This window comes from Heteronotia binoei, chromosome 21 (genome assembly GCF_032191835.1).
Source record: "Heteronotia binoei isolate CCM8104 ecotype False Entrance Well chromosome 21, APGP_CSIRO_Hbin_v1, whole genome shotgun sequence".
Taxonomy (NCBI): domain Eukaryota; kingdom Metazoa; phylum Chordata; class Lepidosauria; order Squamata; family Gekkonidae; genus Heteronotia; species Heteronotia binoei.
In genome coordinates, this window is record NC_083243.1 from 119,057,153 (window position 1) to 119,071,761 (window position 14,609).

Here is a 14,609-nt window from a genome sequence, read left to right on the forward strand (position 1 = left end):
GCTCACTGGTGGCTGACAAGACCAATGCGGGACAGGCAGGTCCGGCCACAGTGACTGCTGGGAAAAGTCTGATTTGGAGTTGGTGCTGTAGCAGTACGATTCTTCCTCAATCTCCTTTTGTCCTCAAGACCAGCTATGCATGCATTCTCAAAGGAAGAGACAGCCTGGTGGATGGTGTGCCTCCATGCTTTGCGATCTGAGGCTAGGTCAGACCACTGGTGATGGTTAATGCAACAGGTACCAAGGGATTTCTTCAAGGAGTCCTTGTACCTCTTCTTTGGTGCCCCTCTATTTCGATGGCCGGTGGAAAGTTCGCCATACAGGGCAATCTTGGGAAGGCGGTGGTTTTCCATCCTGGAGATATGCCCTGCCCAGCGCAGCTGCATCTTTAACAGCAATGCCTCGATGCTTGTAACCTCCGCCCGCTTGAGGACTTCAGTGTTGGTCACAAAGTCACTCCAGTGGATGTTGAGGATGGTGCGAAGGCAGCACTGATGAAAGCACTCAAGGAGTCGCAGGTGATAACGGTATAAAACCCACGATTTGGAGCCATAGATGAGGGTTGTCATCACAACCGCTTTGTAAACATTGATCTTTGTGCCTTTTTTCAGATGCTTGTTGCTCCGCACTCTTTTGTGCAGTCGGCCAAATGCACGGTTTGCCTCTGCCAGTCTATTGTCAATCTCCTTGTCGATCTTGGCGTCTGAGGAGATGATGCACCCCAGGTAGCTGAACTGCTGGACTGTCTTCAAAACTGATTCACCCACAGTGATGCAAGGAGGGTGATAATCTTCCTGGGGTGCAGGTTGGTGGAGAACTTCTGTCTTCTTCAGACTAACTTCTAGGCCGAATAGCTTGGCAGCCTCTGCAAAGCAGGACGTCATATGCTGCAGAGCTGATACCGAGTGGGAGAGAAGTGCAGCATCATCAGCAAACAGTAGCTCTCGGATAAGTTTTTCCATTGTCTTGGAGTGGGCCTTTCGTCGCCTCAGGTTGAACAGGCTGCCATCGGTGGGATAGTGGATGTAGACACCATCGTCATCATCTAAATCTACTGTGGCTCTTTGAAGCATCATGCTAAAGAAGATCATAAAGAGAGTTGGCGGGGGAACGCAGCCTTGCTTTACACCTGTGCCTATTGGGAAGGGCTCCGAGAGGTCGTTGCAGTGTCTGACTTGGCCTCACTGGTCTTCATGTAGCTGGATGACCATACTGAGGAACCTTGGGGGACATCCTAAACGTTCCAAGATTTGCCACAGGCCGTTCCTGCTAACGGTATCAAAAGCTTTGGTAAGGTCGACCAGAGTCACATATAGACCCTTGTTCTGTTCCCTGCATTTCTCTTGGAGCTGCCTGAGAACAAATACCATGTCGGTGGTGCTCCTGTTAGCTCTGAAGCCACACTGGCTCTCTGGGAGGAGTTCTTCTGCAATGGTGGGCACCAGTCTGTTCAGGAGTATTCTAGCAAGGATTTTGCCTGCGATGGAGATGGTGAACATAAAGAAAAAATAAACATTCAAATAATTTAAAATACAGTTAAAATTATATTCAATTAAAAACACAAAAACAAACAACACTAGAAGAAGGGCCAGTAGCCATCTATCATAAACAGACAATAAATGAACAATAATCTAAAGAAAGAGAAATGCAGGCTGTATGCTGATTTGTTTATAATGCACTATTACAAAAAGAAGGATATTTTTACACCATACTCCCGAAAATATGCTAATTACCATGTAGGTAGCAAAAAGAAGCAAATGAGATACAGTTATATGAGAAATGAGAAATATTTTCTGTTAGCTTTATACAGAACAAATATGTGTACAAAGCACGTGTACAAATATGTGAACATACATTGTTGCAAAGAACAGCAATGACATTTGGAGCACCATACAGTCAGATCAGTAAAGGTTACTTCATGTACATACAACAAATGTCCCTGTTTATCAGGACAGTAGCTATTTTTCAGTCCTTGTCCTTACAAATCCCCCTCTATATTTTGTTCTTATTTTGCTTTTTTGTGGGGATGGTGGGATGCTTTTTGAGGGGATGTTTAAAAATATTATTATCATGAACATTCATGTACTTCAGTTCTGAGGTCTTCACACATGCCCTCCCTGGGGTGTGTGGTAGGTGCACCTTGCACATTCAGGGAAACAGACTGCTTCCCTTCACTCTCGCTCTCAGTTATCTATTGAGACAGTAAAGGATGCTGAATATGCTTGAGTCACATCTACTGCATTAAAAATAGCATTTTAGGAAATTGTTATGTGATGTTCTGCATACCTTTTTTTTCCCCATCAAGGCTCAGCTGAGCTGACTTATGGTGACCTTGCAGCATTTTCAAAGCAAGAGAGGTTCAGAGGTGGTTTGTCATTACCTGCCTCCATGTCTGTTAGCCAAAATGCCCTCAAAACGAGGTTGGGGAATTAGTTAGGTGGGCACCTGGCTCACTAGGAATCTTTTTACCAATATATACCAGGCTCAACCATCCAGAGGGTAATGCTCAATAAAAGGACTCTAATTTAATAAAACCAATTGTAATTTATTTAGAATAATAGTTCTTCCACACAAGATAAAAATACAATACAATCACACATTCACACAGGCCTAAGAAACACAGATAGATTGATAGGGGAACATATAAGGGTAAACAGACAGGGTAATATTTACCATCGTAGTCTTCGAGGAAGGTTCCAATGGCGACATAAGAGGACAAGGAAATGGACCCAAAACTGTGGCCAGAATTGGGGATGGATCTAGACAGCAGAACTGGGATACTGTTAGATGCACACATGAGTGGAGTTGGGTCAGAGGTTAAATAGACTCCCTTAGACCCCTTAGGGGATGGGAGGTGATGGAGAGGAGAGATGGGAGGCTCTGTGATGACCATGAAGGCTGGACATTAGCAGAGCCAATGGTGAGTCCTTTGGTGACATCCAACTGGGTGTCAGCTTTAACCAATGAACTTCACCTTAGTCCTGTGAACCTGGAAATTTCCAAGTTGCAATATGGCCTAAGGCGGCTCCAAGGTGTTAGACTGGGGTAAGAATGGGAATGGCTGGATACTTAAGGTTAAATGGGATTATCTGAAAAGGTGATAATAGAGAATCAAATACTGGCCTAGGTATCACCCAGGTAAGAAAAAAGACTTGGTTGAGACAGGAGATGTTCTTCCTCTTTTCTCATCATCTTCTGAGCAGCCGTCTTTGTTCTGGGTTTCGTTAGACATAAGGCTTGAGTGGTCTGGCAGGGTATGCTTGGATAAGCTTATGCAAAAGCTGAAGCAGATACTGGAGATGGAATCAGGAAAGCAAGATGGATTCTGGTGGTGTTAGCCCTTGGTTCATGGAAACAGGCTGGAAACGTGGTGGCCTGGCTTCTTCCACTGCGGCGGCCAAGACTGGGCACACAAGGAGCAGAGTTCTGGCTAACACGCATCCAGAGGTGTAGAATGCAAAGCTGCCACATAAGCCTTAGAAGCTGTGGGCAAAGTCCACTTCTTAGAGCAGATGTGTGAGAGTCAAATCTCCAGGCACCCTGGCAACCATACTGGTGATCACGATGTCCATATGTATGAAAAGTAGGGGGCTTTTTCCTCACATGTCACAACCCTGGTATTCCTTGGTAGTCTCCTTTCCGAATACTGACCAGGGCTGACCTGGCTTATCTTCTAAGATCTGAGGAGATTGAGTTAGCCTGGACTAAACTACTGCAGCAGCAGTGAAACACCAGCCAGACAGGGAAGATTCTTCCTGCCTCCCTCCTTTTTCTCCCTCTCCTCCTTTTCATAACCTCTAACATTGCCAGAACCGTATTTTCTAGAGCACACTGCAAGATGCTGTCACCCAAGCTTGGGGGGCAGGGGGAAGGGAAGGAGCAAGCGTGGGGGAATCTTGCCTCCTCTCAGCCAAACTGTTGCCCAGTCAGTCCACCATCGGCTACCACCACCACTACTACATGCCTCAACAGGATGTGCCATTTGTGCCCAAGAAGAATCAGGAGGTGGCACAAAGGCTATAAGACTCACCTACCCAGAAGCTGGATAACATTATGAGCAGCTGAAACTCACACCTTGAGTCAAAGGAGTATAAACTTGGGTTGCATCTCTGGTTTTTTAAAAAATGGAACTGGAATCAAATGCAAACACATTATCTAAATCCGCACAAAAGATAGAAAAAGAAATATCACAGAAAACAAACTTGCATTGATTTTAACAATAGAATCCAGCTGTCTTCTCCAATTATTTTGAACTCCCCCCAAATTAATAGCAAACTCCTTACATAAGGTGGCAATTTGAGGCAGTTACAGCATTTGCTTCTAAGGCTTCATTTGTGATGGGGCAGTTTATTGCAAGCAGTTGGCAGACAAGGCAGTGGGCCCTCAGCTGTTCAGATTCTTTTTATGCGAGTCAGCATAATTGCACCATCCTCGTCTCATGGAGTCATGTTGGATGGTTGTAATGAACATACCTAAAGTAATTGAGCCACCTGTTGTATTGCCAGTTTCGCTTAGAGAAGCCTCACTGAAAACTTGGTTTGCACAGCTTGACAGTAATTGTTTGAGAAGATGCCACTGTACTGACATTGCAAATGAATTTTAGATTTATTACAGTCAAGAATAACCATTCATCATACTCTAGAGTGTTGTTGGATGGGCTAGAAGACAGCTGGTTTTCTTTAATTTTAACTTAGGAACTCCTGCCAATTGTGTATCTTCAGGAACTGCATTAGAAAACAAGCAGATTCTTACAATGATGTACCCTTCCAGATCACAGTTCTCCAGAATTTAGAAAAAAAGGTTCACAAAATAATAGCATTTGCAAAGCAATGATATATGAAAAGTCAATAGCAAGGAAGAAAATTCACCTATTTATTAAGATATTCTATCCAGCAGTCTGCTAGTTTGGAATCTATGCTCCTGAAAGGGGCTGATTGGGACAGGATAGGGATTCCACAGGTGTACAATCTACCCCACTGCCCAGCCATCTCTCTTCCTGAGCTAGCCAATCTAGTCTTGGTATGCTAGTGGAGACCCTAAGAATGGTGGTCCTAGGTGATTTTAACACCCATGCCAAGGCCAAGCTGTAAGGAGTGTCTCAGAATTTCATGGCCTCCATGTTGACCATGGACCTGTCCCAAGCAATTACTGGTGTCCATGCTCAGATGAGATGTTGCATTGTTGTAGGTGAGGAGTTGTTTGAGATTAGGGGGCTGTCTGTGCGCAAGAAAAGGTTTACCCCACCCCAGTACTTTTGAAAGAGAGCTGTCACTATCCAATAGAGGTTGTAAGTCATTGATGATACATTGAACTGTTTACAGTTGAGAGTAGTGGTGTTCTGTTACTGTCTGTTTTGGGTCTGTTTTGTAACAGGTTTTCTCTGGGTCCTAATCTGCAGTACAACATCTCATCTGAGCACGGACACCAGTACCAGAGCTTGCAATAAACTCAAGTGCCAATTTTGCTGCCACAAAAACCCAGACAACATTATCACAGGACCTAACAGCATTAACTACACCATCTCAGGCTCATTCACTTGTTCATCTTCCAACATTATATATGCCATTAAATGCCAACAATGCCTTTCAATTCTCTACATAGGGCAAACAGGGCAAACTCTACACCAAAGGATAAATGGACACAAATCTGACATCAGGAATTACAAAACTGAGAAACCTGTGAGATAACACTTTAACCTTCCAGAACATTCAATGGATGACCTCAAAGTAGCCATTTTACTGCAAAGGATCTTCAAGAACAGAATGGAGAGAGAAACTGCTGAATTACAAATTATTCTGAAACTTGGAACAAACACCTCCCCAGGACTGAACAGGGATATTGGTTTTTTATCTCACTACTTATGCTAAACCCATTCTGAGTAGAGCTATACATATCCACAGTATTCCAATGTAGAATATTCTTTTAGAATAGTGTATCAGGATGTTTCTTTTATTGACATACTCAAATAAGGAATATTGACTGTTTATCTCATTATATATACTTAACCCATTTTCACTATATTTTAATATATTCTTTTTTTCTAATGGCAAACTAGAATGATGTTTATAATGTATAGAATGATGCTTATAATGTATGTTACAAGTTAAAAGGTAAATTAGGTGGACAAGAACATCACTAGGAAATACATGTCCTTTTGTTTTACCTAGACTTGTAGCAACTTTTATTACCTTTTATTGGTTTCCAATGCAAATGCTATCCAGACCAAATGGTCTTTCAGTTTGTTTATTACACTATTTTGCCATTTGATCCTAGCTTTGTATCACTTTACATTTTTAACCACTACCCACCAGCTATATGCAAGTTCTGCTCACTGTACCCCATTCCCTCGTCTGAATGTACCCCATTCCCTCGCATGCATATGAAAGCTTACATTCTGAATAAAACTTTGTTGGTCTTAAAGGTACTACTTGACTTCTACTTTGTTCTGAGGGTCACCATGTTAAAGTAATTTGAGCCCTGCCTGGCAGGTCAGACTCAGATGGTGGTGTTGGGAGGATTCCTGCTCTGCTCCATACAGGACCCTGTAGGGTTCCATCTTATTCTCCATGCTATTTAATATCTAAATGAAGCCACTGGGAGAGAAGGTGTGGACTTTAGTGTCATCAATATGTAGATGACACCCAGTTCTACTTTTCTTTTCTACCTGATTCCAAGGATGCTGCTGATGTTCTGGACCAATGCTTGGAGTCAATAATGGGCTAGACAAGATTAAACAATCTCTATGGGGGTACCCCCCCCCCACCCAGTACTCACCAACTCTGGAGGGATCCAAGCTGCTGCCAGAAGAATAAAAAAAGTAACTTTGGGATGCAGGGAAGGGCTGCTGATGCCTCTCACGCTGGAGGACCCTGCTGTACCGAACTTGGATCCAGTGATCCCAGGACTGGACACAAGCTGAAATTTAATCCTGACAAGATAGAGTTTTTCTGGGTTATTAGAAAAGCAGACTAGGGACTTTAGATCTCTGGTGTCTTAGATGGGGTTATACTTTCCTTGAAAAATGAGATTCATGGCTGGAAGTGCTGCTGGACACTGCAATCCCCTTAGAAAACCAGGTGACTGTGGTGGCTCAAAGTGCTTTCACCCACCTTTGGCAGGAGCTTCAGCTGTGTCAATTCCTGGGTCAGTCCGATCTAGTCACAGTGATCCATGCCTTAGTTACATCTAGACGGGACTACTGCAACACACTCTATTTGGGGCTATCCTTGAAGAGTGTTCAGAAGCTGCAGAATCCTGAAGCTAGACTGCAAGTTAGGACCAACTCCCAGGAGCGTATGACCCCATTATTACAGCAATTACACTGACAACGAATCTGCCCCTGAGTCCAATTCAAGGTGTTGGTTTGTTCGTTAAAGCCCTATATGGTTTAGGACTGAGGAATCTGAAAGACTATCTTTCCCCATGTGTTCCTGCCCAGGAATTAAGATTACAGGGAGAGGCCTACTTGTCTGATTGTTCTATCAGTCAAAGAAGTTCATCTGGTGGGCCTTTTCAGTAGCAGCCCCACAGTTATAGAACAGCTTCCCCAAAGAGGTGTGCCTGCCCCCCACACACACACTTTTAAGCTTCAGGAGGCAGCTGAAGTTTTGTATAGGACTGCATTTGACTAGTTTAGTTTTTATTTATTGAAAGTCCTCATTGAGTTTTTAAACAACTGTCATTTATGTGTTTTATAATTGTTACTTATATTGCAAGCTGCCTTGAATGCTGCAAGGTAAAAAAGCAGCTAATAAATGTTTTAAATAAAAACAAGAAACAAAAACAGATGTAAAGCAGATTGTGTTTGTAAATACAACACTTCACTAAATCTAGAGACATTTGCCATGTATGCTGGATATTTATTTACGTATTTGCAGAACCAGAAATTGCTTCCATTGCTTAGGATATATCCTATATGCCTTGCTACCTTAGTATGTTACATAACAGTCTGTTAATTAAGACATTTTAAGGACCTCTGTTGTTCATTTTCTTATCTAAATAGGATTTTAATATAAATTGAGATGCAACTCTGCTAGAAAATCAAGCTCAATCAAAGAAACAGCTATTTACTAACCAGGGCATCTTCTTACCAAACACAGACGTAATTGCAAGCAGGACTTAGATAACTGCTTATGGTCCAGTCATTACATAACTTTAATTGGTGCCTTACAGTTACAGACTATTAACAATACTACTAGTATATTGTATTGCCTTTAGCTATACAAATACACATGCTTCATTCCTGTTGAAATAAGGTAACCCATTGAGGATGTAATAGTAATGCTTTTGCCTTATCGCTTAACATTTTCCTGTGCAGATCACAATTCGCATATGACCCAGAGCACTGTACATTTTTTTCAGTTGCAGGAACTATTCTGTAAACATGAGTAGGGACTGAACTGTCCATGGAAGACAGAAAGACAGAGGCAGCAAAGTAAAGGCCACTTTGAGCAAGTCCTGAGAAGCAGACTGAGGGTCAAAAGAGGAAGAAAGGAGGAGGAGGAGATTGGATTTATGTCCTGCACTTCACTCAGCGTCTCAGAACGGTTTACCATCTCCTTCCATTCCACTCCCCACAATGGAGATCCTGTGAGGTAAGTGGGGCTGAGAGAGCTCTTTCAAGAACTGCTCTTGAGAGAACAGTCCTGAGAGAAGTGTGACTGACCCAGAATCACCCAGCAGCTGCATGTGCAGGAGTGGTGAATCAAACCCAATTAAGTCCTTGGGAAATATAGGAAATGTAAAAGATACATTTTGGGTGTATAGTTCCAGAACAGAGCATTACAGGGAGAAGAGGAATGTTTATCCCTCCACTCCTGCATGATCTTACCTATCAATTTATTTATTTATTTACTTTAAATCTGTATGCCACCCGCTCTGCAAACAGACTCTGGGCAGCTCACAATCATAATAATCATAAAAATCAAAAACTTTCCACCTTCCCAGGACTCTTATGTGTCTTGGCTGGGGTGGAATGCTAGCAGGAGCTCCTTTGCATATTAGGCCACACACCCTGATGTAGCCAATCCTCCAAGAGCTTAAAAATAGTCTTGTAAGCTCTTGGAGGATTGGCTACATTAGGAGATGTGGCCTAATATGCAAATGAGCTCCTGCTAGAATTCCACTCCTGTGTCTTGGAAGAAACAAAGTTAGGCAAACCTAATAGCAGAACTTGGGGGAAGGGGTAGAATTTGAATAGTCAAAGATGTTGTAATGGACTAAAGCAGTTAGCCTGGGTGAGCAAGGAACAACTCACTCTGATTGGCTGAGCCGCATCCATGGATATGGAATGTATCAATTGGAAGGAGGCTAGCAACAGGAGAAATCATCTCATAATTTAGTTCTGAATGGGTTCTGAAGAAGTTCTAGAGAAGTTCAGTTGTGGATACCGACTGAGAAGGAGCTGAGAACAGTCTGCCAGGCTGAGTTCCTTGTGACAGAACTGATTTTGAGTTTCTGTCTGAGAGAGAGAGTTTTAATTTGGGTAAAGAGGATGCTGGGAAATCTGTGAAATCAGGGCTTTTTTCTGGAGGAACATAACCGAATGGAGTTCCAGAACCTCTTAATGGAAATAAAATTATCATAAAATGTTTAAAAGTTCATGAAGGCACCCATATGTTGCTCATTTCTCTCTTGAGAATTCTGGCACCTCTTTATTCAGAAAAAAAGGCCTATGTGTGACTGTAAAAGCAAAGGACTGGCACCTGCTTCCTAGGCTGTGACTTAGGAATGAGTCTCTCTAAACTCTTGAACTTTTGGTCCCCAGTAGAGAGACAGAAAAGGAAGGAAGGAAATAGAGTAATTACTTTTCTCCCAGGATAGTCAATGGTAATGTGTCTCTTACTATATCAGGTTTAAAATAAGGAAAAACTGAAACTTACCAGGTTCTGATTTTCAGATCAGATACCTTACTAGCTGCATAATAACATCCATGAAATATATTCATCACAGAACACATGTTCAATACTGACAGCTCTGGTTGAAAGCAACTCAGCTACTAGTGCTGGGAAAGTCCTAGAGACTACTGTCAACTGAAGACAACACTAGTCTTAGAATATTCTTCTAACTCAATCCAACTCATATGTATTATATCACACAGCTAGTTCCTGAGTCTATTCCTGAGGAAGCAGGGGAAGAATATATAGTGAGGAATTCAGAGCCACCTCTAACTATCTTTATTAACAGCAGTTCTTAAGACCCATATCAATGTCCATTTGGAATAGTTAGATCCAGATTATCACTCCCAAGAGAAACATTTGCATGCACATTCCATGTTGATGGAAAACTTACACATCAATACCTCAAATGGATGCTGGGCTCCATGGTTTAGATCAACACTGATCTGTCGTTGCATATAGATAATTATTCCTTGGGGACATTTTGTCCAAGAGGAATGAAGCCATCATTTGTCAACTCAGTCAAATCATCTGATTGGGGGTCTGGGCTGCTTAACAATAGTATTATATTCAGCCTATCCAAAATAAGTAGATAACAAATGACTACAGATTATTTCCAACAACTTCGCAAACTGTTTGTGTAGTATATTAATTCATTGGACTACTTTGCAGCTTGCTATTTACTAAAGGCTGGATCTCTTTGAAAATAGCCCTAAGCTTAGACACCACCAACAAAATAGCCATTAACTGGCCCTTTTGAAAAGTAAAATTTGTCCTGTTCTATGTCACTGTCCAATAAAGACAACATTTGTCCACTGAAAATGCATATGAGCTCTTTCAGGAGACCTTCCTCTTTTCAGGAAATCTTCAAGACAACTTGTAATCTAAATAAGCACTAAAACAGGACCACAGAATGAATCGCATCAATATAATTACAACCACTAAAATCATCAAAGGGCTTGATCCCATATTTAGGCTAGAATAATGAGATAATGAGGGGAAAAGATACTACTATTACTATTACTCGATGAGATCTAATTATATAATGTAGTATTCAAGGCCATGTGGCAAAGGCAGCCATTCCTGTAACATTCCAACCAAAGTGATCTCACTAGCATGTGAGAGAAGAGTCCAGCTGACAGATTTAGGACATCATGTAATGTAGTATTTAGTCAAGAGACCCATGTGCTATTCATAAAGAATTAACAACTCTTATATTGACAATGACAGTATTGTCAGATCTTTGGAAAGGGAAAAGGGGGACCTCCATAAACTCTCTCACTCACTCTCTCTCTGTGAAGTTGAACTTTTTTCAGCTTCTTTTTTCCAGTGCTGATGTAATCTCCAAAATTCTCCAGCAGCAGCTGCTTAGCGAAACTGGGCACCTTCTCCCTAGTCCTTTTCAGAAGCACACACGGCACTTTCCAGCCCCCTGAAGACAATCGGGGCCTTTCTTTTGCCAATTAGCTATCACTTCAAGAGCCCCCACGCTGTCCAATGGGCTCTTAAGAACAGTCTTTGCAGGAAACAACACTAGAGGGGCTTTTTCTTTTCCTTTCCTAGACAAATTAAAAAAGGAAGAAGGGAGGGAGAAGGGGGAAGCAAACCAGAGCACAGAAGATTCCCAAAATGCATTGCTCATCAATTAGTACACCGCCACATGTAAAAGCACCCACAAGAGTCAATCTCATAGCTAGAAAGAGGCTGGGGGTGGAATTCTCACTTTCTCTTTGTGGGACAGGTTTGTTTCAGTCGGTATGGTAAGCAGGTTTCACAGAAAGGACTATTTGTTATAGCAAAGCTCAGTGTTACAAAAACTAGAGGAGAAAAATCCTTGGAAGCCCAACCTTTGCATCTATGTATTAGGTACTTTGTCATTTGTAGCAAAATGCAATCTAAAACTATGTACAGAAGACTACTCTCATTTTAGATGGAGACCCAGAGAAAATTATAAACTGCTAAATGAGACACAAGTGCCATGTTTTCCAGGACATTAGATTAGACACATGAAGAAAAGAATGTGTGGGTTGGGGCAGAGAGCATCAGAACAACTCTTTCCATAGGCTTGTCAAATTGGGTATGCCAGAGCTACTTGGCTTGTTTCAAGAGGTGGGGTCTTCACTTCCACAAAAGCAATAAGACTGGATAATAAGACTGGAAATTTATTGAGGCTTCCTGCTCTGGAGGAGAGTGCCTTCAGTTATTATTACCATGACCAAAGATCACCAGCTCTCTTCAGGAGGACTGATGCCTAACTATTTCCATTTAGGTAGATTTCATTTTTAAATGTCATTTATTTTCTCCATAATGGATAGGGTTCTTGGATTGAAAGGGTAAATGTTTATGTTTGAGGGACATATCAATAATAAAATACTGAATGAGACATAGAAAGCAAACCAATATATGCCACTTAATATTAATTAGTTATATTTCTTTAAAGCATTTCAGTTCTGCTTTTTTTTTTGCCAGAAAAGGGACTCCCAAGCACCTAAATGACTCTAAATAAGTTTAACAACATAAGCTGATCCAAAAGCAGTCACATTTTGCTATTCCATCCCAACTGAGGATGCGCAGTTAGGCAATGTGACATGCATCAGCATCACATAGGTCTCTTTTTGCTGAATCAAGGAATTTATCTTATAACAATCTTTTATTCATACCTAACCACAGTGAAGAGAAAAATATGCTGCCCTTTCCTCCTCCACTACCATAACCTTTAGGATCCAGAGTTGATTCTCACCTACTCATCCTGACTCTTCTAGAACAAAGAACTCTGCTTCACTCAATAATTTTACCTTCACTCCTGGAATCTGATGTATAGGTCCATGAAGGAATTTTCTCATTCTGCTTGTTGAGGCAAGGAATGCTCCAAGGGATACCTGCACAGAAATATTTCCTCCATGAACAAGGCAGTCCCTGAAGTGCACATCCATCAGGACAGAGCTTGATCCATCAAGACAAAACAGATCCATCAAGACAGACCTGGGCTCATAACTGGATCTGGAAGTGACTTCATCCCTGTCTAGATAGGAGTCCCATTGGCATCACAATACCCTTCCAAGCCTTACTGACCTGCTTGGATTCATATTTTACTATTAATTTCCTTCCAAGGCCTCCAGTTGTGATGCCTAAATCTGCTCAGCTACTGCTGAACTGTCAATGCAATCCTATGCAGAGTGACTCCTGTCTAAGCCTCCTGAGTGCCGCACAGTTCATCCTATGCAGAGGCACTCCAGTCAAAGCCCATAGATTTCAATGGGTTTGGACTGGAGTAATTCTGCATAGGATTGCACCATGTGTTATATTATACATTACATTACATCTGCATCATTATATTTATATATTATATTATCATAGCTTCTCTACTACATACCATTTAATGCATTCTTCAATGTTATCCTCAACATTGAGCTTAAAAATGAAAATAATAGCCTCTTTATAGAGAAGATGATATTTGAGCAAGTCATAAAATAACCACCTTTTAGGTAACCTTCAGTCTACCACAAAGTATTATACTTTTCAACACTAACTGTCAACACTTCTAGTTCATAAACTATTGTGTTCTGTATTCCTAACATTGAAGAATTATTACATATAAAGCTATGGAACTCTAATTCATAATCTCTCAAGTATTAGGCTATCATCAAAACATAATCATTTCACAGGCAATAAATAAAAATTATTGAAATGCAAAAGCTTGTCTCCACAAAATATTAAACCAAAGAATAAGAAAATCATATATTTAACTTACTTTATGAGTTACATATTCAGAAAAGGTACAACAGACAGCTCCAGAGCTCTAGCATGTTTCTTTAACTAATACAGGCATATCAACTTTTTGCATATGGGTTAAATAAAACACACAGATGACCAACACATCTCTCAGCATCACAAGTTTCCTGGATTTATCAAGCATCTTGTTTCAGACTATTTACCCAAGACTCCACAATTCCCTGCACAAAAAACTGGGAACAATATAGTCCTTTAGAAGAGTCCTGTTAAAAGTCAAATCAAGGATTTTTATCTTTATCTTTAAAGAACAAAATCTGAAATATTGACAAAGTCAACAGCTCTTTCAAGACCTTGTGATTATATGTATACTCCACATTCTTTCAACGTGACATTATGCCTAGAAGGGCAAAAAAATCCTCACATGCCTCTTTCTAGGTCTACAGCAGTGGTCACAAAAGTAAAAAAATGAACAATCAAGTGATGATTAAAATTATTTTTAAAAAAACCTACACATTGTGTAATTTGGGTTGGTGTAGTGGTTAAGTGCACGGACTCTTATCTGAGAGAAGCAGGTTTGATTCCCCACTCCTCCACTTGCACCTGCTAGAATGGCCTTGGGTCAGCCATAGCTCTTGTAGGAGTTGTCCTTGAAAGGGCAGCTGCTGTAAGAGCTCTCTCAGCCCCACCTACCTCACAGGGTGTCTGTTGGGGAGGAGAGGATAAAGGAGATTGTGACCACTCCAAGACGCTGAGATTCAGAGTATAGGGTAGGATATAAATCCAATATCCTCTTCTTCTTTTTAATATCATTTTTCTATTTTATTCAAATCTATATTGTATTCTTGTTGTGGCAATGATACTTCTGATGATGATTGACTGAGCTGGCATGGTGGAACAGAAACAATAGGAGTCCTGCAACTGCGAAAGAAGGGAAGATGTCAGTTTGGCTGGAGTTAAAACTTCACATAATCATGCTGAGGA

The 14,609-nt window shown here is 41.2% G+C and overlaps 1 protein-coding gene across 1 annotated transcript; it reads right to left on the reverse strand.

The window, feature by feature from the left end:
• Nucleotides 1–10,623: 10,623 nt before the first annotated feature.
• On the reverse strand, nt 10,624–12,676 carry SMIM38 (small integral membrane protein 38). Its single transcript, XM_060262513.1, is given in 2 exon segments — nt 10,624–11,455; nt 12,637–12,676. A coding segment is annotated over 1 exon segment (132 nt). The 5' UTR covers nt 10,866–11,455; nt 12,637–12,676; the 3' UTR covers nt 10,624–10,733.
• Between the last annotated feature and the right edge of the window lie 1,933 nt (nt 12,677–14,609).